This window comes from Calidris pugnax, unplaced genomic scaffold (assembly GCF_001431845.1).
Source record: "Calidris pugnax isolate Ruff unplaced genomic scaffold, ASM143184v1 scaffold148, whole genome shotgun sequence".
NCBI classification, from domain to species: Eukaryota; Metazoa; Chordata; class Aves; order Charadriiformes; family Scolopacidae; genus Calidris; species Calidris pugnax.
Genome location: NW_015090926.1, coordinates 903,366 through 930,321, shown reverse-complemented (window position 1 = coordinate 930,321; position 26,956 = coordinate 903,366). Strand labels below are relative to the sequence as shown.

At 41.0% G+C, this 26,956-nt stretch overlaps 1 protein-coding gene across 1 annotated transcript in view; it reads left to right on the top strand.

Moving 5' to 3' along the window:
• CAMK4 (calcium/calmodulin-dependent protein kinase IV) overlaps positions 1-26,956 on the top strand; it is a 176,640-nt gene that overhangs the window by 79,303 nt on the left and 70,381 nt on the right. The window contains exons 3-4 of the mRNA XM_014951461.1: positions 14,713-14,775; positions 15,271-15,353. Coding sequence (XP_014806947.1) covers positions 14,713-14,775; positions 15,271-15,353 — 146 coding nt within the window. The remainder of the gene's footprint in view (positions 1-14,712; positions 14,776-15,270; positions 15,354-26,956) is intronic.

Genomic DNA, 26,956 nt, shown 5'->3' with positions numbered 1-26,956 from the left:
TCGTGCAAATGTTTTGTCTGTTTTCTTAGAGGAATGCTGCTTTTGGTTGAGTGTGACCAATTGACTGAGAAGGCAAGTGCCATGGAGTTGGGGGGTGGGGACTGTCTATCACACTTGGAGATAGAATTAGCAAATCAGTCTTTTATTGACTCTCTTTTGGGGAAAAAAAAAAGTATGTTTGTAGCTATAAAATGAAAATTTCCAATTTGTTGCCATGTGGCCTTACAGGATTTACAATTTGAGTGCCTCCTGTTGCCATATGCCTTTTTCTCTATAGGCTTTATAATAAGACTGTATATATACACATATATCTCTATCCTGTGGTGCAGTAATTGGCTGTACTGTTATTGGACTGACATCTGAGAGTGCTGAAGTTTAGGAGACATACCTGGTCTACACAGAAATGGGAACCTGATGTAATACTCCAATCTGTCTGAAGTGCTATGATGGCATTCTTTTTTCTCAGTATTCTCCATTCCACAAATGTTTGAAATATATTTATGTATTTATCTATATTTGAGGTCATTTTTTTCCTCACAAAGCTGTTATTAACATATTGTATTAATTTGTGATCTTGTAACTTTAAAAAAAAAATTTGAAAAAGGAAAAAAGAATAATGTCTTATGTAAGTCTATGTGAAAACAGTCAACTGCATATTAGTACTCACCATTTAAAAGGTGTATTTTTATCAACTAGTTCACACATTCTCTTATTCATTCACACACACATACACACACTACACAGGCCATTGCTTGGCAATTATTGGGAAATGGTAATTTCTTAATTACCACTCCATCTGCAGTACTAGCTATTATATATGTAGATTACTTTATTTTTTCTGGTTTGCTCATTTTTAGTCATCCTTGTAATCATCTCATTCATGTGCACTTCACACTGTTATGTTTCTTCTGAAAGATGAAAAAAATATTTCAGTTAAAATTCTTCTGAATAAAGAAATATGGCAGTAAGGCTTTGAGTTTTCCACTGCTTATACCCAGTTTTTCCTCATATATAAGGGGAATCTGGCTTCCACAGTCTGACTCACTGCTTTTCAAAAGAAAGGGCATTTAAGTAAAAGTTAAGTCCATCAAATGTCTCAAGAAGAACAAGAAAGATCATTTTACATAAATGCCCTACAAAAGAAGAGAGAACTGAAAGAATTTTTCTTTTTTGCAGTAAGATACCAGTGTGTTTTTGTTTTAGAAGGTGTGAAACTAGACATCAGTTAGTGGAAGTGGAAATTTTACTGAAAAATAGCTTTGTAATATGCTGGTTTAGTCCTTGGAAAGCAAAAAATGTTTTTTGTCTGTATTAAGGGGACATCCTTCAGAAAAGAAAAAAATCCCATTTTGCAATTGAAAAAAAGCCTGTCCTGCATACGTAAAGGTATTTAACATGACATCTGCATTACAATGTATTGTATTACATCACATTGTAGTGCAGGTGATGTGTAAAACCCACTTATAACAGGACAATATTTTTACCTGTCACCATTTAGATTGAATTGCTGTGCTCTTCCAGAGTTAAGTCATACCTTGGGTTAAGAGTTTAAGATCAGAGAGTTTGTATTGTATCTCGGTTTTCCTTACTCCATTTAATTTCTTGGCTAACACTGATTTCTGGTGTTCACATTTCTGGTTTTTTTTTTTCTGAAATACAAAAATTACCTAGTAAAAGGAGGAAAATAAAAAGCTCAATTTATTGTTAAGCAGTTCAAGGAAGTTCAACCTACTGTATACTTGCGTTGTTGAACAAGCAGTTCTGAGAAACTAAATAATATCCCTTAGATGATTAATTCAGTAAAAAAGAAACAAATGACACACATTTAGCTTTGGATAACTTAATAACTTTAGTGAAACGATCTGAGCTGCACATTTTCTTCCACCAACCCATTCATGCACATTTTGCTCCCTTCCTGCCTGCAGTGACTTGTCTTCTCCATGGCTTTAAGCAAGCTTAGATGGGCTTTGTGTGTCTGTGGGGTACATAAATGTAGAGAGGCAGGACAGGGAATAGGAATGAAATGTACTGCCATGTGAGGACATATTTAATGCCTAAAGCAAAGACGCAACCCTGCAAAAGGGCTGCGTGGAGGTGCAGGGATAAGTGTTAAGCTATCCTGAGGTTATAGTCCTCCTCTTTAGAAACCCTTCATTATTTACAGCCCGTTAAAGAAATCTGGAGATGTACCTTTGATGAAGCTGTACTGCAGGGAAGGCAGGGCTTCTGCATAGGTGGATGGTCTGTGAGGCTTGTGCTGGGGATCTCTGAAAGTCTTCTCCCCTGCATTTTAGGAAGTTGTTGTTTTCAAGAAGTGTATGTTGCAATCCAGTAATCGTAGTTGTGACAGTTGCTTGTTTTGGGGGAGAGAGACTGAGCTCGGTTCTATGCTGTCGAGCAAAGAATGAAGGGAAAACTGGCTCCATGGACAAAAAAATGAAGAGAACTGGATAAAAGATAAGAAACCACAGTATTTTCTCAGTGCTGGCGGTTCAGCTGTTGGAATAAAAGCAGAACAGGGTACAATTTAAAATGTAGCATCCCAGGTTTATTCCTCTGGCCTGAAGCTGAGTTCTCTGTAGCCCCTCAGAGAGAGGATTTATTTTACCAAGAGCTCCATAATCAGCATGTATTGACTCGTCAAACTGGTTACACTGGTGTACTTCAAGATAAAATACATCCCCTTGAGCTGAGGTGGTTTTCTTTTGTCTTACGTCCTTTAAGAGAAAGACTGACCACACGCAGGGAGGAATGGAAAAGCAGAAGTGGAAATCAGCACAGCAACTGTGTCAGGGGCACAGCCTTTGGGTTCTGGTTACAGAAGCTTCTTTGAGAAATCATGAAGGCAGTATCAATGTCTGATCTCCTTGAGATATGTCACCTGTCAGAGCATCTCTTAGGACTGAGGTTCAGTACAACTTTCTAATCTGAATGTTGTGACACTTGGTGGCTGCAAGACTAGCATGTATGAATGAGGATCAACCCAAATTTTTGCCAAACTAAACTCTATCAAATCACTAAAGAAGGGCATCCTTAAGAAAAAAAAAAGAAGACACCCCCCCCTAAACACCCCAAAACAACCCAAAACTGAATGAATAAAAAATAACTGATAACATGTTTTCCTACAACTGTAAAAAAAATGCCCCACTTTCTTTGTTATTCCTCCCCCCTTTGTTTTAAGCAGCCTTTGAATACTTCTGTTTGATTCCAACAAGCTATTCAGTTATATTTTAAATACATTGAATAAACACGTATTTGAAACTCCAGCTGGGCGTGTTTTCAGTACATACAGTTGAAATCAGCTGGAAGCATTTCCATAACTAAGAAGAAACAGCATAAGTAAGATGGTTTGGTTTGTATTTCAGTCCTACAGTATTCAAGTCACTTTCATTTACGGTTTTTTTGAGAGAATTTTGATGTCAAATTTATTTTAGAATTGCAATGATTACAGGATATCCTAACTTCTGAGGACCTCTAAGCAGTACTCTCGGGAATGTCAGCCTGTAGAAACTCAGATTTTGTCAGGAAGATGCATAACACTCATACAGGTTTTAACTCTTTCTACACTGGTAAAAGAATAGTGCTATAAGAAGAAATAGAATAATAATTATAAGTTTCTGGACTGAGTGAAAAACATAGTAGCTATAGGATTTTAATGTAAAAATATGAAAAAATACAAAGTCACAAGACTCTGTGACATGGCTTTCAAGAATTTGTTGGGAAAGTCATAATTCCTGCAGATGAGAGCTCCAATTTCTACAAATGAGAAGCCAAAAATCTGTAAATCAGAACTCTAGACAAAGTCATTTCAGGAAAATATTCATTTCACCATTATAACTAATTTCTGTTATTCTTTTTGGGCCATTACTGTGTTACAACTGCAACACCACAGTGAAAAGACATGTTAGCATTTCCATGTTTTATGGATGAGGAGCACATGAGGAACTGAGAGTAGAAGCTAGATCTGTAAAGTATTTGTGTGCAGACAACTAGTACCATAGTTCATAACACACCAATAACTACCTCCTGCATGCTTTACTTCACAGGTACAATCTGCCTTTTCTTCTCTAGGCTAAACAGACACAGGTCTCTCAGTCTTTCCTCATAGGAAGGACACTCCACACTCCAGTCCTTTCATCATCTTCATGGCCCTTCATTGGACTCTCTTCAGTATGTCCTTGTCTCTCTTGTGCTGGGGAGCCCAGAACTGCATGCAGTAGACCAGGTGTGGCCTCACCAGTGCTGAGTAGAGGGGAAGGATCACCTCCTCTGACCTGCTGACAAAACTTCTCGTACTTAATGTAGCCCAGGATACCATTGGCCTTCTTTGCTGCAAGAGCACAGTGCTGGCTCATGTTCAACCTGGTGTCCACTAGGACCCCGAAGGCCTTTTCTGCGAAGTCACTTTCCAACTGTGAGGCCTTCAGCATGTACTGGTGCCTGGGGTTGTTCCTCGCCAGGTGCAGGACTTTGCCTTCCCCTTGTCGAGCTGCATGAGGTTCCTGTCAGCCCATTTCTCCAGCCTGTCCAGGTCCCTCTCAATGGCAGCACAACCCTCTGGCATATAAGCCCCTCCTCCCAGTTTGGTGTTATCTGCAAACTTGCACTCTGCGCCATCATCCAGATCCTTTATGAATATGACAGACAGGATTAGACCCAGTATTGATCCCTGGGGCAGACAACTAGTTACTGACCTCCAGCTGGACCTTATGTCACTGATGATGACCCTCTAGGCCTGGCCACTTTACTTTCGTCTCATCCAGCCCATACTTCCACAACTTGTCTATGGGAAACAGTGTCAAAGGCCTTAATGAAATCCAGCTAGACAATATCCACTGCTCTCCCCTCATCTGTGAAGCCAGTCATTTCATTGTAGAATTTTCTCCAGTTGGTCAAGCATGACTTATCCTTGGTGAATACTCCTGATCATTGACTTGTCCTTCGTGTGCCTGGAAGTAGTTTTCAGGATTAGCTGGCCCAGCACCTTCCCAGGGACTGAGGAGAAGCTGACTGGCCTGTCAGCTTCTTCTGGGTGCTCCTTCTTGCCCTTCTTGCCCATGAGTGACATTTGCTTTCTCCAGTCTTTAGGCGCTTCTCCTAGTCACCATGATCGATCAAAGATTATTGAGACTGGCCTCACAATGGCATCTGCCAGCTCCCGCAGCAATCATGGGTGCATCTGATCAGGGCCCAGGGACTTACGTATGCCCAGTTTGCTTAAGTCATTGCTGATCTAATCCTCTTTCACCAAGGCTATGTCTTCCTTGCTCCAGCCTTTTCCCCTGGTCTCCGGGACCTGGTATTCCTGAAGGTCTTGCTACTAAAGACTGAGGTGAAGAAGACATTTAGTACCTCAGCCTGTGTCATGAGCCCCCCTACCTCATTCAGCATCAGGCCCTAGGCTTCTTTTTTTCATGTGTCTACATATAGAAGCCTTTCCAGTTGCCTTTGACTTCCCTGGCCAGATTCAATTCCATTCAGGCTTTAGCATTCCTAACTTCATCCCTGGATGCTTGGACAATGTTTCTGTGTTCAGTCCAGGTTACCCATACTTGCTTTCATGCTCTGTATGGTTCCCTTTTGTGTTTGAATTTGGCCAGGAGCTCCTTGGTTATCCACACAGGCCTCCTGGCATTTTTGCCTGACTTCCTATGTACTGGGATGGTCTGCTCTTGAGGTTGAAGGATGTGATCCTTGAATATGAACTAGCTTGCTCAGACTCCCCTTGAGGATCCTGAACTCCACCATCTCATGGTCACTGCAGCCAAGGCTACCATTGACCTTCATATCCTCAATGAACCCCTCCTTGTTGGTGAGTATAAGGTCCAGCAGAGCACCTCTCCTCACTGTCTCCTTTGTCGCTTAGAGGAGGAAGTTATTATCAATGCGCTCCAGGTACCTCCTGGTTGCTTGTGTCCTGCTGTGTTGTCCTTCCAGCAGATACCAGACCATCTCATGGTCACTGCAGCCAAGGCTACCATTGACCTTCATATCCTCAATGAACCCCTCCTTGTTGGTGAGTATAAGGTCCAGCAGAGCACCTCTCCTCACTGTCTCCTTTGTCGCTTAGAGGAGGAAGTTATTATCAATGCGCTCCAGGTACCTCCTGGTTGCTTGTGTCCTGCTGTGTTGTCCTTCCAGCAGATACCAGAGTGGTTGAAGTTCCCCATGAGGACCAGGGCCTGCAAATATAAGGCTTCTCCTATCTGACTGTAGAGGGCTTCATCCACTTGTTCTTGCTGGTCAGGTGGCCTATAGCAGACATATTTAGACATTTTAGACACTGTTAAATTGAGTGTATTATGTCACCTAAGAACTTTTATGTTATAAGCCAGGTTTTCTTCCTTCCATGAAGTGGATATGTGAACTGTATTTAAAGAAAGACAGCATTATTACCACTGAGGTTCATGCAGAGCTTGCTCATCCCAAAATATATGAGAGTATGGTCAGAGTATTGTGGTTGTAATGAGGACCTCAAAAAACTTAGGTTGAAAGTCCCAGATAGTTTCTCATCACTGAGTAGCTAGATTTCACTAAAAGCTGAAGTAGCCACAGATGTTCCCTGCAGTAATATAAGAACCAACGGGGTCTTCAGGGTAGGGGTTCTCTGTGGGTTTTTTTAGGTACCAAAGTTGCACCCAAAATTGCATTTATGCATCAGAGGTGGTTTTTAGGTCTGACTGTGTGTTATTTGCCAAATCTGCATGTGAATTCAATGGCCATAAAGGGAGACATAGGCAAGTCTTCTGAAATTCAAATATTCACCTGTTCTGGTTCAAGTTCACATAAGTTACAATTGCCACTTTTCAGCACCTCCATTTACTCCTAAGTAGTATGAAGTGTCGGGGAACACAGAATCAAGCATGGAAGGCACCCTGTGGCTCTTGTGCGCCAGATTCACAGGTTGGGGAGATCTGTTGGAGAGGGAAGTTGCTGTATGTTCCTGCTGCTCTCAGCCTGCTCAGTCACTTGTCCTTTTTATCCAGCACAGCTCCTAGATCCTGGCAGAGGCGGCAAGTTAACATGTTGTCATTAATGTAGTAGAGACATCCTCCATAGGAACTGGAGAGTTGTAGGGACAAAAGCAGTCCTGTAATTTCTCATGTTATTTGTTAACACATAGTGCTAACAGGAAATTCAGCTCACAGATTCTAATCTATGAAACAAGCTCTCTAAATTAATTACAAGACCTTCCTTTCACATGTCTGCCTACCTCTCTTAGCCATCTCACCATCTCTACATGATTCTCTGTATTCTCTTTCAACTGTATCAAATATTCTTCATTTTCAGTCCCTAAAAAGTTTCTGCCTGGGATTCCTCCCCTGCTTTGCCTTGAGGATCCACTGTGTTACTCAGATTCTAAAGTATATAACCTGTGAATTTTAACCAGTTTGGGGGCATAGGGCCATTTATATATAAATATATATATGTAACTTGTCAGTGTAGAGTTACAGCTTCTATGTGCTATCAAGCGACACTGAAATGACTTCAAGACCCTTCATTATCAGTGTTTGGGGCTGACCTACCAGATGAGTTGTCTAGCATCGGGAGATTACAAGTCTCCTAGTGCAGGTGTCACTTAAGCAGCAGGTCCAGAGATTCAGGGTAGTTCATCAGAAAAAATCTGTACTGACGTTGTCCTGACTTCATTCCATCTGAAATGTTTTGAACAAAATAGTCTCATTTGATCATCAGACTCACAACTAGGCCTTCCCCAATCGTCATCTGTGGTATTTCTTTGTTGTAGTTTAACCCTGGCCATGCACAGCCCCACGCAGCTGCTCGCTCACTCCCCCTCAGTGGGATGGGGGAGAGTATTGGAAGGGTAATGGTAGAAAACTCCTGGGCTGAGATAAAAACAGCTTCACAGCTAAATGCACAAAAGAAGCAAAACAAGAAATTCATTCCCTGCTTCCCCTCGGCAGGCAGGTGCTCAGCCACCTCCAGGAGAGCAGGGCTCCATCACACATAATGGTTACTTGGGAAGACAAACACCATCACTCTGAACATCCCCCCTTTCCTTCTTCCCCCAGCTTTTTTTTGTTGAGCATCATGCTACATGGCATGGGATATTCCAGTGGTCAGCTGGGGTCAGCTGTCCCAGCTGTGTCGCCTCCCAACTTCTTGTGCACCCCCAGCCTGGGGCAGCATGAGAAGCAGAGAAGGCCCTGATGCTGTGTGAGCACTGCTCAGACACAGCTAAAACATCCCCGTGTTATCAACAATGTTTTCATCACATATCCAAAACTCAGCCCCATACAAGTTACTGTGAAGAAAAGATAATTCTATCTCAGCCAAAACTGGTACATTGACTACATAGAATAAGTTGATATCTCTGATGGAAATTTGCATATTAATGGTAGTCCTCATGAATCAAACCTTCACTGTTATGCATGTTCACATGGACTTGTGTGAGTTGATTCAGAGAAGGTTGGGTACAGTAGCTTACTATTTATGTGCAAATTCTTAAATAGCAGCAAGCATTGCACTTGGCTAATAATATAAGTAGACATAATGTATTCCCGATCTTTATCATGCAGCTGAGGACTCCTAAGAAATTTGAGTAGCTTTAAGATAAAATGTTGTACAGGAAGATAGGAAATGTCCTATTCCCTAATAGCTCTCAGTTTCTAAGGGAGTACTGTTACATGGCAATTCATTTATTCAGGTGGGAATGTGAAGCCTTTCACAGAATGCCAGATGTCTAAAACTGGTTACATCACTTAGAATAAAAGCTGGATTAATGAATTTTCACTGAGAAGAGAGGACATTTTTTGATTTGTAATGTTATAGGTGAAAAGCAAGAATAGGCAAGAAAACAGCAAGTACATTTTCTAAATAATGCTATAAATGCAATCATTTTGAACTAAAAAAAAAAAAAAGTACTTACCTTTTGATTTAGACATTGTTCTTGAATCTTAAAAGTGTCCTCCTCCACCCAGATTTGGGAACAGTAGCAATGGCAGTAACACACTATAAATAGTGAGTAGCTGAAATGAGCAGTTCATGAATACCTAATACCCTGAAATTTGTTTGCATAAACCATTCAACAATTATGAAACATATTTGCAGAAATCTGTGTATAAATGAGTCAGGAACAGAAATAACAACCAAATTAGTCAGATAGTTAAACCACAGCATATAATAAGGCCTCTTCTAATGAACATATAACTCGTTTTGAACTCAGACATAAAATGTATTATTGCAAATGACCAGTGCTGTGTAAGATATAACTGCATCTGGACCCATCCTTTGCCCTTTGGTGATACCACCAAGTTGATGTGGGTGAGCAAGACAATCTATTCACAAAGGCTTGTGTGTCTTTGGGGAATATTACCCGCATCTGGTCAGCTTTACCATTGAAATCATATGTTATAATATGAAGGGCCTGTTAATCAGATGCATCAGCATGTGATTTACTGTGCTGACGTCTATCGAACTCCACAAATCATCTGTATCCATCTGATAGTTCACCTGCAAATGTTCTGTGCTTTTTCAGACACAGAGGTGTTGCATTTTTGATGGGACAGTTTACATTTAACAGATTAACAGTACTGTTGTATGCAGATAGTGCATTTCTCTTTATTTTTTAGAAGCGTATGCTTATACAAGCCCAGCTAATCTGCATCTGCAGCCAGCAGGTTTGCATGTACAAGCAGAGTTTTAGGCACACAACAGGACAAATGCAAGCACATCGATGTAACTTGTAGTTATGCCACGCTGGAGTGTCTTCAGCCTGAAGAGTATACATCAATTGAAGAATTATAGCTGCAAATTGGAAGTGTGGACGTGTGTATAGAAAACTGCTCTAATAATGAATAGTCTATTTTCTTAGCATAGTAATACAAGTTTACTTATGGAGGCTCAAAATAAAAATTCTCAGTAACTTACAAAGTGAAAACTCCCTGCTGAGTTTATGGAAGACACCGCAGGGCTGTGCAATTACTGCTGTGCTTTATTGTATTGTTTGATGTGTTCTTCAGGGACCTCATGTTCAGCCTGAATGGAGATAGAGACAGAATAGTCTGCTAAGCTTAAAACACAAAAAAGATTATTTTGAACCTTCTTTTTTTTTTTTTTTAAAAAAAAAAAAAGAATAAAAAAGATTATATTGGTCCATTGGGAGTACAAAGTTGGTCCCTTACAAAGAGGGAGCTGCTGACCTTGCTGAGAAGGTCAAGCAATGTCCCAGCAAGAACAGCCCTAAAACATAGGAGGAATTCTTTACTTGAGAAACTCTTTATTTTCATTTTGAAAAAAAAAAAAAGGTCATGCAAAGAATCAAATTACCTGAAGCAGCTATTAAATAAATGCCCTAGTTGGAACAAAGAAGTATCCTTTCATTCAGAAGGGTCAGCTTTTTTAGATTCTGCTTTTACCCACTGTCCACTGCTGTGGTGGCTACTGAATTGCGCCAGAATAACTCAGAGAGATAGACTGGGTCACAAAGCATCTATTTTCATTTGTTCTGCGATTTTTCTGCCATATCACTTTTTGTATCCCCCAAGACCTCTTTATCACTTGCGGTGAAGACTGACATGCGTATCTTGTATTGATATGTAGACCAGTTCAGATGCATGATTTCAGTGGCACTACCCAGCTTTGCAAAGATGGAAGAGCACGTTCAGAAGGCTTCTTTAGAGAGTCTTGAAGTCTTGACTAACAGACTTTCTGAGAAGAAATTCTATGTTGCAGCTAGGCAGAAACTGGAATTCCTGCTACCCAGGACATTCTGAAATTAAAAAGCAAAACCTAAAACTGTATAGAAAATATGTACTTTTAATCTTCTTCTTGTGAAGATTTATATAAATTCAAGCTTAAAATTCAAGCTAATTTCCTTTTTTCTTGAAACCTTTTAAGAGGACCTGATTAATCCAGCGGCCCTGTGTGTAGTTGTGACAATTGGGAACAGACCTTTTAGACTAGTAGGGAATTGGCAGCTCTGCTTGCAGGTAGTTTGTATCTGCCTAGGTTTTAATATTTCAGATTAACTGTGAGAAGACAAAATAATGGCAAAGTTATAAATCGTAATTAGCAATTCACTTCATAAAATACAGAAAGGGTTAGGCTGCAGAGCAGTTACTTTAGCTGAGATGAACATAAAAGTTGTTCCTTGGAAGCACTTTTTAATAGAGTGTGGTAGCAAGCCAATAATGATTTGCAGCATGCTCCCTCTAAACGCAGAGAAATACATGCTCAGAGCCTGACCTGTTGGTTCAATAAAGCATTCTTTGCTCAAATTAGAGATGTTCATGTGAGTCAGTAAGTGGGATATTAAATAAGCAGCTGTGCAGAGCTGGGATGAACATTCTCCCTGAGGTGGGTAGTGCTGTGAAGCTCCTTGAGAGCTGTTTGCATACACTTGCCTGGGCACAGTATTGCCACCCAACATGCATGGTGGTCGCATACCTCACCAGATGTGCTTCTCCATGTCCACAGTGCCCTGGGGAAGGAGGGCAGCAGAGATTGGACTTGCAGGATGAGGAATGTGCTCTACTACTTGCTCTCTACTAAGTTTGAGGGGTCTGTACATCTGTTGGCCACGTGTTTTCAGGATGGTGTACCATATTGCAGGGCAGCAGTTGGATTAGTCTTTTTACGGTGACAGTTTTATCTCATTTCATTTGACTTGAATAGAGGCAACACTTTCATATCTCAGGGGTTTGTAGCATCACACCACCGTACCATCTCAGATGGAAGGAACTCAGCTTTCATTAAGGATTTTTCCAGCCCTTTCCTTTGTCAAAATAATCTGAAATGTGTAACTCACAAATAGACTGATTATAGACCTAGTGCTACTCCACTGCATGACCAGTATCAAATTTCAATGACACAGTGTTTGTGCAGACATGTCTACAAAATAGATACATCCCTAATTCTAGAGAAATTAAATAACTGGAGGGGCAAAGTACTAGAAATAATTACCTTGTTTATGTAAATGCTTTAATATAAATTAAGGGGCGGATAATTTCATTCACCCACACTTGCAAATGCTGTCCTAACCTCATGGGCCTTGGTTGTGTGAAATGTTCTGTTAATCTTATGCCTGTCTGTCCGTAAACAAGACATATGATTTCAGTTTTAAGTGCACACAACACACAGCCACTTGTCTAGTGACCTCGGGTAACACCGCAAAGCCGTGCATCCTTCTGCAGTACAGACAGAGGTTTCAGTTCAGCACACTGGGTTCTTGTACTGCCTGTTGCTCCCAACTTCAAGTTTCTGTATCTTTGCTGCTGTAAGTACTTTTTCCAGTTAGATTAAAGCCAGCGTGCAGATGCTGACCTGTGCTATAGTCACAGCTCCTGGTTTGCTTACTAAAGCGTACTGTGGAGCCAAACATACTTAATTTGCCCAAACACTTGTGGCAATTGGATATTCTGGGTAAATTATCTGAGTTTTAAAATTTGTTACTCTAGCAACATACACTATAGAGCGAAATGCCTGACTGTCATCCTGTCAAATAATTTCTGTCAGGAATATAAGTAGTTGAATTACTGATAATCCTGCCCAAACTAAAAATAGGTTTGGGCCTGATAGTAAGTACATTTTGTTGGAAGGAGGTGAAACAAGATAAATGTTGATGTACCTCTATATTTAGTGTAGGAGAAGGTACGAAAATAAAAGTGATAAAACAGGGTGTCTGTAATAAAATGTCATGACTATATATGCTGCTGCTTTTACTCTGCAACAATTCTTATACATGCAGGTTTCTGTTGTAAAATCTACCCCAATAGCCATTTTCCAGGATGCTTATAAATATGGAACACTCCTGAGTGCTTCTCTGTGGCATATTTGCCACTGCATCTTAGCATCTTGAATTTTTAAGTATGTTTTCCTCATACCACCACCTGAGGAAATACGATGAAAGTCTACTGTTTTGTGTCAGGTCAGGAACTGGATTGTAGAGGGACTTGCCTATGGTTGCAGAGTAAATGTCTAGGAAAACAAGAACCTGAAACCGAGTCTCAGTTCACTTTTTCCCCTAATTTGTTGCCACCTGCAAGATGAGAGGAGGCCTCTGTAGTTTCTCGGTTGTCACTACTCAGTGCCAAAAGGAAGCATCTTTAGAGTTTGGACAGCCTCTTTCGTGCTAGTTGCCAGGCATGCCTGACGTGCAAACATTTTCAAAACTGCAGAAAACAAACTGTAGGTTGTTCAGTTTGTAGTGGTTCTTTTTGGATAAGGTAAATTGCTCAGTCTAAACCACTCTCCTGGGGAAATGCCTGTCCATGCAATATTGTACATTATTTTTTCTGATCCTGTCCAAGGTGCAAATCATACGAAAACAGTCCAGATGTGTATTACTCTCTGAATCAAGAGCCCCTTGCTACCCAGCAGTGAGCTTTGGAGCCCCTGGCTGTGTGTTTGCACTCACATAACTAACCCAGAGCTGAAAAACAGCACTGATGCAAGGGATGTTGAAACTGAGCAAGACTGCAGGCTGGTCCTCACAGCATTTTAGGAAAGCTGCCCAGGAGACCATTCTTCAAACCTGCTTCTCAGTATTTATGTAGCAGGCAAGAGCAAGGAGAAAACACTTGCATTTGGAATAAAAAGCCATGAAGTTTAGGAAGTGTGTGATGGTCACAGAGCTTAGTGGGTCCTATGTTTGATTCCAGAGCAGCCATTTACCTGTGGAGATTTAGTTATTGACCATGTTCTTCACCTCCAGTTAGGTGTTCAGGTAATGGAATATTTCATTCCTCTTTGATTTTTGCTTTCTGTTGCTTCTCGCATGCACTGAATCTGTCCAAAATTGGGGTTTTTTCTTTCTTTCATTTTGCTTTCTGGCAGAGCCACGAAAAGAGGTTAAATGTCAATGAGTTTCAAAAAATCCCTAAGGGCTCTAGTTCTCCACTCATTTATACCACTGTCAGAGCACTGTGGCATTACTAACCTGGAATCATTCCTGATTGACACAAGCGGAGAATCAAATTCTGCTTATCCTGTAGTTCTCAGTGTGACTGATACTTGCGTTTTGTTGTCACTGGAAAAAATAAAATGCTGAAAAGTACATCTCTTCTTTCAGGTGATAAAGAAAGAGATCATTTTTTAAGCATGTGTCTTCCTCACTAAGAATTTGAAGGTAGTTTTATGTCTGTTTTGAAGGTTTATGTGTTATGACTGTTCATTTCCCACGTGATGCAAAAAACAAAAATCAAAACCAAACTCTGCGTTTGATAGAAAAGCCTCCACTAAAAAAAAAAAAAACAAAACACACAACCCTCCTCAGAATGGTCTGCTTGATGTCATCTGTGCCATCAGCTTGGAAACAGCACTACTTTGATGCACACATCCCATGTCCAGAAACCTTTTCCCAGTACAGCTGCTGAACAGTGTGTCAATAGGAAGCTATCCTGGCATAAACTGAATCGACATAAGTAGCGATAGACAAGGGCAGAACTTGAGGAAAAATCGGAATTTTTGCACCTTTTTCAGATGTCTTGCCTATATTCTACTTCTTGTGTGACTTACATATACATTTGTAGTCATCCTCCTAGATGCAGATGTTTTTCTCTTATAGTAGCTGTCTCATGTGACAGGAAAGCTCTCCTTACAGTATGTTTGGATTGTGTGTCTTGTATCAACTTATTCTCCTAGGAGATCTAGAAATGCTGTTTATACATATTTTCCTGTGATACAGCTGGAAGTTTCTATGGTGAATGTAGAAATAATTTTTTTACTTTTTTCCTTCCCACTTTTAACCAGGTAGACAAGAAAATTGTCCGCACAGAAATTGGAGTTCTGCTTCGCCTTTCGCATCCAAACATTGTAAGTTTAGCCTTGTTCTTTCACTCCGCAATTGTTCCTTTGGGTTTTTTTAAGTTCTTTCTGTCCTGAGAGATGACTGTTGTGGTTCTCCTATATAGACTTGGGAGAGCCCTGGGTTAAAGCTTCAGGTTCTCCTCATGAGTGCATTAGCAGCTCATTATGGAAGACTGTTGAATTATATTTGACTTTAAAATAAATTATTGATATTCTGACAGAGTTGAGTGAGAAATTATGCAAAAGAAGTTCTGTAAATGAAGGGGAAGTTGGTGTTCGCCCTTGGATGGTGTGAAGGGTCTTATATTCAGTTACTCTGAAAGGCTGGCAGACAGGTGTTGACAAGCACTAATGAAAGCAGCTTCTTAAACTCCTGTGTTACACAGAGGTTGCTGAGATATGAGGAGTATGAAAATAACTAAAAAAAAAAATGTTAGGCATGTGATATGCTCCGCAAGAAGACAAATAAACAAGATGAATCCTTTCTGTTATCTTCACCAGATAAAACTGAAGGAGATATTTGAGACCCCCACAGAAATCAGTCTTGTTCTGGAATTGGTCACAGGTGGAGAGCTGTTTGACAGGTAAGTTGCTGGTACACACCTTGCTCGGTACCTTCCCCAGGGATGTTACAGTCCAGATTTCTTCTCTGCACATAATCCCTCTGTTAGTAATTACTGGAATTATTTCATCAGAATACGGTTTATTCACATAAGTAAATGTCTGCAGGAATTGGCTTAAAAATGCTTTTGGAAATGTGATTATTGTGAGATTTTTATGGAAAAGGTACATGAGTTGAAAATGGAGGAAATTGACAGTAAATTCTGAAGAGCACACAGTATCGAAAGAAGGTGCTCAGCAGGTGCAGAGCATCAGAGTGTGCTAGGGCAGACAAAAGGCAGGAAAAACTGGCAAAATCGCATTGACAGGTCGTCACAGAATATGGTGGGTGCCAGTCAGCCTACCAGGAGGATAGTATTCTTTCAGATACAAAATTGCTAAGCAGAGCAACAAGAAAGAAATTCTCTTTGGTATAGATTGTATTTGTAAAATCTCTGGTTTTGTTACAAAGCTTCTGCAAGATGGCTGTTGAGTTCTGAAGGTATTGCTTGTAAGGCTGCACATGCTTGTGGTGTAGATGCATATGCGTAAAGTGAAATCATTCTGTAATCGTGTTGGGGCGATATTTTACTGGTAGGGATTTGGTTTCTCAGAGCAAGAGAAGATATAAAAAGTACTTGATACTGGTTTGAGTAAACAATTTAATTCATCACCAATGGCGTTGGTGATTCCAGCTCAGGTAAGGACAGGTTATTTGGTATTTCTTCTTCTGTAATTAGGTTTGGTATTTTACAGGACTGTTATACAAATACACACTGAAGACTCAGTCTGAAAGTACCTTTGACTTGAGAAAACAGAAACACAGGTTTTTTTGGTACCATGGTCATAGCTACAACCTTAAGATGAACTGTTTCTGAACAACAACAACAAAAGGAACTCCTGTAACATCTTTAGTAGAAAGGTGCTTACTCTCTGAAGACACAGCCAAAGCAATCAGGAGAAACGTGCTGCAAGTTAAACCAGCGAATGCCTGGTCCTGAGCTAGAGAGGACCCTGCACAACATGCCTTACCTTTCACATAGCCCTTTGTATATCCACATGGGTGGTTTCAGATTGGGTGGTTTTCAGGAAGGCTGGATACTCTCAGGAGTCTTTGATGAGAAGAGTTTGCAGAGGGAAAACAAATAGGCCACTGAAATGGTTGCTTCCTGAGCAGCAATCATCTGTGTGGTAGAAGAACTGAAGATAAAAGACTCCAAGGGATCCAGGATGCGGAATTGCATTATTTGGTGGAACTAGGCTTTAATATTATGACATTTTTAACATTCTTTACTCAGCAGTGATTACAGGATTTGAGCTCTCAGATTGATTATTCCCAAAAATTGTATGCTTAATCCAGTAGTTTGGCTAGGATGAGCTATCTGACATTGCCTGATGAGCAGCAAAGCCGGTTAGTCACTTAATAGAATTGCGGTGCCCCCTTGTGATGCTACGAATGAGCACTAATGCTAAGGAGGTCTTCCGAACTCAGCATCCTCCTTTTGTCCATGTACAACAGAAATGGAAACCTGGGCAATAGAGTTCTTTCTGATCTGTAATTTGGAGAAAAAAAAAGAGCCAATGAAAGAGAAAACATAAAAAGCTATTTTCAGGTGTTAAGCTAGCAGTAGGAGTATTACTTCACTCTTCAACCTTAAACCAAAAAAAATTTAATGCAAATACGCAGCCAAGATGTTTTGCACTAGTCGCTCTAATTCAGCATTAGCTCTCCCTTTCCTCTCTTTCAGCTGGGCTAAAACACTTGTGTGATTAATGGTTTCGTTCTGCCACACAATGGCTGCCCTCTGAGTTTTAGGAAGGGTAATTTAGCTTTCTGCTTTAGGGCAGCCTTTCCCTCTCATGCTTAATCTTTTTAATCCATACATCTTTTTACTAAGCATGAAAGAAATGTCCTGACTTATAGAGAGGCCTTGTGCACTGTTTCCTCTTCACTTGCATTACTTCCGTCCCAGGAGAAACCAAAGTGACCCTGGAAAATCTTCTCCTGGGCACTAGGGTTGTATCAGATGTGGAGGAAGAGCTGTGACCTTGTCTTGAGACGCACCCTACAATTGTCTTCAAGCCCAGACCCTGTACAGAGAGTGTGTGGGCAAGCAAGACCCCAGCATGGCCAGGGACCACTCCAAAGGTTTGGAGAACCTTATGTGTTTGCTGCATAGCTACGTGGGTTTGAAAACCACTGTCCTTACCCAGGCAGCAAAGCAACTTCTCTACTCTGGAAGTGTTACTCTTATGCCTCTTTCAAATTAGCTGTCGGCAAATGGTATGACTAGGTCTGTTACACAAACTCATCTGTTCGTACTGTAAACATCTTCATTGCTAATTCTGGTAATAAGCTGGTACTTTTTACACCAACTGTTTTATTGCTGTAGTAATCTGCCATCCCAGATGTCCATTCTTATTTGGAATAGCATTTGAGCTGCAGATGAGTAAGTTCTCTCACATACACATTCGCTTTATCAATAAGTTTTTATAAATACCCCAGAACTGATTAATTTTCTAGAATCCTATTAGCATTGTTGATGTGCTGTTCATTTCATGCCACTCTAATGTAGAAGTTCTGGGTAATAAAATTATTCACTCCCTTCACCATATTTGGTATTTCTGTCAAATCACCCATGTTATTGCTAAAATAAGCTTTCGTTATGACAGTTTTTCAGTTGTATTACCCCAAAGGAGATAAATTCAAACAAAAGTATGTTACCTGTCTCAATTAATATAGCTGAAATCAGGTTGGTTTTGGTTGTGTTTTTAAAAAAAAATCTGTTTCCCAGATTTTATAAATTACATTGTAGATCATGCCCTGACATACAATATTCTGCCATCTCAAACACAACAAATACAATTCCACATTAAAATAGAGAAGTTTGTTTAAATTAGAATATTTATTACCCATTTGTGTGACAGTTTTTGCCGACTCAGTAAGTGAGCAGTGACAAAGAGCTTTTGAACTAAGACAGACGAATGGATGAACTGACCAAGACGGAGAAAAAACTGCAATAGATCTAAATTAACTGATACTCTAGTTCTTACCAGATGCTGTGTCTCCAGCCCAGTGCAGACACATATGACTGACATTTGCTTGGCCCTCCTCTTTCATGTACTCTTTCAGTACTGCTTTTGGAGTACTGTGTCCAGCTTTGGATTCCTCAGCATAAAAAGGATGTGGACCTGTTGGAGAGAGAAGGGCCATGAAGATGATCAGAGGACTGGAGCACCTCTACTATGAAGACAGGCTGGGAGAGTTGGGGTTGTTTAGACTGGAGAAGAGAAGGCTCCAGGGAGACCTTATAGCAGCCTTTCAGTATCTGAAGGGGACCCACAAGAAGAGTGGAGAGGGATTTTGTACAAGGGCATGTAGTCATAGGACAAGGGGTAATGGCTTCAAACTGAAGAGGGTAAATCTAGATTGGGTATTAGGAAGAAAATTTTCACTATGAGGGTGGTGAGACACTGGAAGATATTGCCCAGGGAAGTTGTGGATGCCCCATCCCTGGAAGTGTTCAAGGCCAGGCTGGATGGGGCTTTCAGCAACCTGGTCTATTGGGAGGTGTCCCTGCCCATGGCAGGGGGGTTGGAACTCAGTGATCTTTAAGGTCCTTTCCAACCTAAACCATCCTATGAATCTGTGACATGCATGGTTGAAGTGCATTAAACCAGCAGTGTTTTGACAGAGTCCTGGGGGAGGACCCTCTGCTATGGCTGTGAGTGTCCCAGCGGCGGTGGCCATGTTTCCTACACTGCCACGACACCAAGAGCAGGCTGCTGTCATACTGGTCCTCACCGGGGCAGGAGGTAGCTGAAAAACAAAAACCCAAAATCATCAGAGCAGTGGAAATGCATGGCAGAGAGATCACTCTAACATTTGTATGGTCGTTAGAGGACTGTGTTTCCACTACATAATAGTGGATAGGAAATTTCAGGAGTGGCAGGCAAAGGTCAGCTTTCATCTCCCTCACATCTTCCTTCTTACCTTGTCTTGTTACAAAGAGCGTTGCAGAGCTATAGTTCAGACAATAGAGACACATAGACACATCTTTTACAAGAGAAGATTGAGTGATGGAAAGACATAATGAAATTTGGTTTCATTAGATTTTTGGATGACATCATTTTGTGCATACAGAAAGTAATAAACCTTATGTGGGTACTTCTAAAAGGCAGATTTATAATTGGAAAGCTTCTCTACATTTCAGCTTTTTTCCATTTAACAGGAGAAAGCTAAAGGTGGAGTTGATGGAATTAACCCTCTAGGTGCTTTCAGATAGATGGGACTGAGTTTGAGCTCAAATAAAAGGAATTAACCATTTTAATATCAATTGGAGATGACAGTGGAAAAAAGAGTTTAAATGCAGTGATCATAAGAGAAGGTAGAATGAATTGACACCACAAAGATTGATGTAGATTTCCTGGGAAAAAAAATAGACTCATCTCATTTATGTAGGCAAATTGTTTGTCAAACTATTTGTTTTTTTAAACACACTTTAATAATTGATAAACCGTCAATTATTACAAAATTTGATTATATCAGGAGCCAATGGCCTCAATTTTTTGTGTTAACCCCTTTGATTATTACCTCTTCAATTTTCTTTATAGTTCTTCCCTTTTAAAATAACGATGATTCTTCTTAAGCTTGGTTCAGTTATATTTTTCTCTGGGCGTCTTTTATAAATTAGTGGCAGAGGAGCATCTTCTGTTTGTTTCTGAGCTCTGGTCTCATCGGGTAGTGGAAGACTGTCTTCTGAACAGGAGCAAGTTACAGTCCCCTGACTCAAGACGGGCAGAAAAACCAAAGAGGTCTGACTTGAGTATGCCAGCTATGCCCTATTCTCTGAAATCGGAAGGCATCACACGAATTAGGTCTGGTAAAAATGCTCCTTGATGTCGTAATAGCTCATTTAGTGTCTTTTGATTTCAGCTGCAGTAATGATAAGAACCAGTAATTTAAGAATAAGTGTGCGTTAATGCTCATTTGTAGTCAGTGTAATTTGATATTTCCTTCCTGCACATAATTGTAATAATGCTTTTACACTTCTTTGTGGTCAGCGCCTTATTTTCTGTCACTAGACAGAATTACTCCAAGTAAGTCAGTATCTATCGGCTACAACATTCTCTTCAAGATGAGAGGTACAAATGATTTTTTCTAAATGTTTGTGCATAGGGTACTACTTATGGTGTGGTCAAGCATGCACTTAGAATTAGGTGAAACACCAGGCGCCTGAGGGAGCGCACTTAGAGCTTTATAAACGCCTAAATGGCTCAAGCAATGATGATGGTGCCATTATAATGCTGGCTGGCTTCCTGCCACTCTAAATCTGAACTGATGTGACATTAAAGCTTGCCTGGTTCTTAACTCCGCTGTGGAAGGCTTTTCACTTAAACGTTTTCATTTAAAATGTCCTCATGTCTTCTTTTATTATGGCTCGAGGTGACTTTGCAGGAATTGTTAGCATGGGTATGTCCTAGTTGGGACCAGCCTGTATGTTGCTATCCCCACTCTGGGAACTGGGCAAGCCTTCTGGAGATAGGACACATCAGAACCTGTGAAGTTCTTGTGTTTGTCAGGTGTTATTAATACCAGGATTTCTTGTCATTAGAGCATCTCTGACATGCTTATTATTGGTTTTCTGCCACAGCCTCACTGCTGTAATACAGACATATGCAGTCTGGATGCTAGACAAACTAAGAGAGATATACCTGTTAAATTAAATAGGAAACTCATCCAGCCTTAGCTGATTTCCTCAATTATTAACAAATTTAGCTGTCATATTTGTTTGAAATGAAGAGAGGTTTTAAGAGCATCTGTGCAGGTGGCAAGTTGACGTATAGATACCTACAGCCTGTATAGCTGTAGCTTACATATATGTATACAGAAAGTCTCTGACTGACCCGCAAAATAATGGTGTTTCTGCTATGCCTTGATTCAACACTTTTCTGGAAATTCTAAAATCACTTAGAATGTGAGTGCTTTGTATATTTTGTTTCTCATTGCTTTTTTTTCTGTACATTATGACAAGAGCATGAAGGGAAGCCAAAATGTTTTAGGACAAAGTACAGTTATCTTAAATATTCAGAGCACCCAGATGCTTGTCCTAAATGATAATTAAGTTGTTTTTTTTATGAAAGTCTGAAAACCAAATCCTTTTCAGCTAATATACTTCTCAATTCAACGTCGAACTTTAGCAGCTGGAGTAAGGAATGTATCCCATAAACTGTAAGAGGTGCCAAGGCCACAAAAAGAGGACTGGAACAGGCAAACCTGAAATAATCCTGAACTGAATAACAATGGCGTGAATACTCCTGCAGATTATGACATAGAGGGATATAAGCACAATGCATGCTACGCAGGCAGGGCCCAGTTTCAGAATTTGATGTCGTTTGTTTCACTCTTACTGGGAAGTAAGCGATGTGCCTGAGCGAGCTCAGGGGCAGTGTGTTTAAAACATCATGGCGGCTACAGCTGTGGTTTGGCATGGAGGGCCGGAGCAGGCAGGTTGGTCATCATCGACTGTCCTTGGGGGATCCAGGATTTTGGGGTTTGTGTCTTTAACACCTCTGTAACCTTCTTCTGTAGGCTATTCCACTGTCTTTCCAGCCTGGTGATAAGATCCAACTTCAATATTAGGAAAAACTTCCTTTCTGCAAATTTGGCCAAAATCAGTTTGCCTTGACCCTAGCAGGTAGAGAAGGGGATTACTTCCTCCTTTGTAGCAAAATCTCATGCAGTGGAGGTCTGCAGAAGACTATGAATTTTGCAGTACCTGCAATTTTTCGTCCCTGGTCATGTTTTCTATGTCTCAATTACTGTCCGTTGGACTTCCTCTACATTCCCACATCTTTCTTATAACATTGTGCCCTTAGCTAGACAAAGAAATCCAGTGGAAGTCTCACTGGTTCTTGGCGAGGTGGCTTCACCAATGCCTTCAGTGCTGCTCGTTTCCCCTCCCCAGGCCCCTGCCTCCTTTGCAAGCTGCAGGCGATCCTTCTCTTTGCTCCCTGCCCGTTTCCCACCAGAAGGGGGCTGTGAAATGCTGAAATAACTCGGTTTTTTGCGTTGCCTCACACAATCAGTTACACCGACACTTTCATTTGAGAGAGAAGTTTGAGCTGCTAGTTCATGAGCACAGTGTGCTTCACAACCTCTAGAAACAAAGGCTATTATTTTAAAAAATGTCTACTGAAATTAAGCTCCTGAAAGATGAACCTATCTTTTTGAAAATGGTGGGCACTGAACTGTTCTTACTAATTTCACTGCAGACACCTGGGTAATTGCTACTTCTGAAACTTTTGCCATTTATTTTGTTTTTCCAGGCTTTTAATGTCCTGATTTTCCTACAAGATATTTTTCTAGTTCTGTGGGTGCTATAGAAACGCTGAGTAGGATGTTAAAGAGAAGAAAACAAGCCCTAGTATGAGATAGTAGAAATACGCTACCTTTCTCTAAATTCTCCTGCATGCCACATTTATCAGAAACTGCCTCGTGCTTAATAACAACAGAAGGAAAATAGTTTTCCTGAATGAATGTAATGCTGCATTTCATTTCTAAACAAGGTATTGAAGAAAAATGTCTAGTTTGTGTGACTTGGAGTCAGATCCAAACCCAGTTCTGTATTTTCCTTATCCTCCCTCAGATCATGGGCAGCAGTTTGAGTCTCTAGTGACAGTTACAGTTCGTCTGCACTGAACTATGAAAATGGTCATAAAATAAGGTAGAATCAGCAAACTGATTCAAAGTTGCTTGTTTTATATTTATTACTCACAAATGCTGTAGTATGGAAAATACGTAAATATACAGAGAGAAAATACTTAGATAGAAACCTTACTTTTTAACTAACAAATGCACCAAAGCAACAAGGAATTGGAATCGCCTCGTAACAGATATGAGCCAATAGATTTGTGAATCATTCACTGAGAAAGTGTTCCTTGTGGAAACCTTTTTGCTGTTGAATAGAGTGATGTCATTTTCTTTTCCTGTTTCTGTTAATTTTCAGTCTCACTTTACCTTATAGAAATATTTTGATTTCATTTTAATGAAATATAAGAAATTACATAAGAATTATGTAAATATGTACAGAAAAATTCTCCAGAGAAATTTAGATAAATTAATATTTATTATGCAGAACCCAATATTTTAAAAAATTGTTAGTACATACTGGCATTGGAACAGATCTTGTATTTATATTGGCCAGTGTCTTGCCTGAGGCTGTACATGATGTAACAGGATGCAGCTCACAGGTAAGATGTGATACAAGAATTTCAGGTAAAAGCTAGCTAGGGGCAGAATGAAAATGACCCTAAAGACAGTGATGTCTTTTTTTGATATTGCAGTTTTTATAAAGAATTATCTAAAAAGCAAATACAGACATAGCATGAAGAAAGTAAAGAGAAACAATGTTGGAAACTGATAAAGTAATAAAAAATGTTACTGTTTTGAATGGCTTAATAGATTTAGCAAGCTACATGATGTGCTCTAGATTCATCTAATACTGAAATGCAACAAACTCCACAGTGTGAAGAAATGGTATTTAAAGTAGCAATATTAAATGATGGCTAGATATCGCAAATTTTAGAGTAACCGTTTTGATTGATTAGCATAAAACCAATCTGAGGTAAGGGAAGCAAAAAACAGGCGTTTCCTGCTCAGATTTCAGACAAGGCTGGAGGATGGGTAGGGTGGCCCATGTGGGAGGGAAGCAGGGAAATAAAACTAAAAATAGGAGAACTAGGCCATTTAGAGTGTGTGGGAGATTTCAAGGTGGGTAAGATTTCAAATTTTCTTGATCACAAGGAATTGGGGAGGAGAACAGCTTGTGTTTAAAATCACAGGAGTAGTCGTTGCACTGGATTCCCATACCCAAGAAAAACAAAAGAGCAAGAGACTTTGTTTTCAGGGTCAGGGAGCTGGTGAAGTACCCGTTTCTTGCATCATGTAGTTCTTCTGTGTTGTTCCTGGCACTCTGAATGACAAGTTTCAGGAGCTGTCACCACGCAGGGCTTGGAGTATCTCTGCGCGGTGAAGGACATAAAAGCCTTCCTCAGTCTTAGTGGTAGAGGTCTCACTGCCGGGGCAGCAGCCCCTGATGACTGAGAGGTTAAGGTATGGGCAGTCTTGCATGACCACCAATCAAGTCATGCAATCAGTCAGTCATTTCAGTGTGTGCCATCGGTGGCTATCCCAGTCTAGCATCTCGTGGCAATGAGTGAGCCCTCCACCTGTTCACAGCGGGTTGCTGGGTGGGTTTCATTCCTTTCTTACCACTGCAGCTGTGCCAGTGCTGTTTCTCCTGCTGGATTTGGGGAGATCTGGCCCTCTGTTTTGTTGCTCATTGGAAAATCAAACTCGAAATCTAGTCCTTTCCGCCTGTGATGAAATGTTCACTTGTTTGTTTTTGTAGAAGATTGATTGTTTCCACTTGCTGCCTAACATGCTTGTCATTAATCCCCAGATTCATGTATTCCAGTCAACTGTAAAATTGCATATCAATATAATTTTAATACTACTCTGAAAATTGATTCTAAAATGACACGTTGGGATTCCCCATCTCTTTCTTCATTGATTTTCAGATCAAATGTGTTTAGTTTAGCAGGACTGTGCTCTTTATGTTTTCCCTGCCAGTAATACAGTTACTGCAGAGCAAGTGTGTCGACTATCTACCTCCCTTTACTGTGATATCCCACTGCTTTCAGTGGCTTCGTACAGATGTAGTGAATTAAAGCGTAGTTCCAAGTTCTAAGAATGTCCCAAAAGGAGTAAAATCCAGAGCAGGGTTTTCCAGAATTATACTGCAGGCTGCAGAAATATAGAATCATAGAATTATAGAATCATAGAATCGTCTAGGTTGGAAGACACCCTTGGGATCATCAAATCCAACCATCTACCCTACTCTACAAAGTCCTCCCCTACACCATATCCCTCAGTACCCCATCTAAACGTCCCTTAAACACACCCATATGGTGAACGCTGGTGAGAATTTATGCATCTGCTGGTGAATAGTCTGATGAAGATGTGCATAATGGAAACACTGCAAGCAACAGAGCAAGCGCTGCACTTCTGTGGTAGAGAGAAGCCACACTGCAAACCGGCTGCAAAACTAAAGGATTTGTGTTGATGGAAAACTTGCAGTACGGCAGAGGAAACAGAAATGCTGGAAAGGCTGGGTGGAAGTTGGCAAGGATTCCTGCAAATTATTAAACACTTGCGTTTGACGATCACGTGGAAGCTGCCAAATTTCAACTCCCTGCTGTGTATAAGAGAGCAGGCATCACAAGAAATACATTATACCATTTCCACATGCTTGCTGAGCAGTGTGACACCAAGGGTGGTTTTCACAGAATCACAGAATCTTAGTGGTTGGAAGGGACCTCTGAGATCATCGAGTCCAACCACAAAAAAAAACAAAACAACAACAACAACAACAAAAAACCAAAACAAAACCCCCCCCCAAAAAAACACACCACACCAAACGCCCACCAAAAACACGGCACCCACCAACTAAACCCCACACTGAACACCTCGCCATAAACCAATAACCTTGGGCACTAGAGCATGCCCTGAAGAGCCATGTCTATACATTTCTTAAATACCTCCAGGGATGGTGACTCCACCACCTCCCTGGGCAGGCTGTTCCAGTGCCTGACCACTCTCTCAGTAAAGTAATTCTTTCTAATATCTAATCTACATCTCCCTTGCCGCAACTTCAGACCATTTCCTCTGGTCTTGTCGTTCGTCCTTTGGGAGAAGAGGCCAACACCTGCCTCTCTACAACCTCCTTTCAGGTAGTTGTAGAGGGCAATGAGGTCTCCCCTCAGCCTCCTCTTCTCCAAACTAAACATGCCTAGTTCCCTCAGCCTCTCCTCATAGGACTTGTTCTCCAGACCCCTCACCAGCTTGGTGGCTCTCCTCTGGACACGCTCCAGCACTTCAATGTCTTTCCTGTAGTGAGGGGCCCAAAACTGAACACAGTACTCGAGGTGAGGCCTCACCAGTGCCGAGTACAGAGGCACGATGACTTCCCTACTCCTGCTGGCCACGCTATTCTTGATACGAGCCAGGATGCCATTGGCCCTCTTGGCCACCTGGGCACACTGCTGGCTCATGTTAAGCTGTCTACCAACACCCCCAGGTCCTTTTCTGCTGGGCAGCTCTCCAGCCACTCTTCCCCAAGTCTGTAGCGTTGCCTGGGGTTGTTGTGACCAAAATGCAGTACCCGGCACTTCGCCTTGTTAAACCTCATCCCGTTGTCCTTGGCCCATTGATCCAGTCTGTCCAGATCCCTCTGTATAGCCTTCCGACCCTCAAGCAGATCAACACTCCCACCTAGTTTGGTGTCATCTGCAAACTTACTGAGGGTGCATTCGATCCCCTTGTCCAGATCATCAATAAAGATATTGAACAAGACTGGCCCCAGAACTGAGCCCTGAGGGACACCACTGGTGACCGGCTGCCAACCAGATCTAGCTCCATTAATCACAACTTGCTGGGTACAGCCATCCAGCCAGTTTTTTATCCAGCGGAGGGTACACTTGTCTATGCCATGATTCACTAGTTTCTCCAGGAGAATGCCGTGGG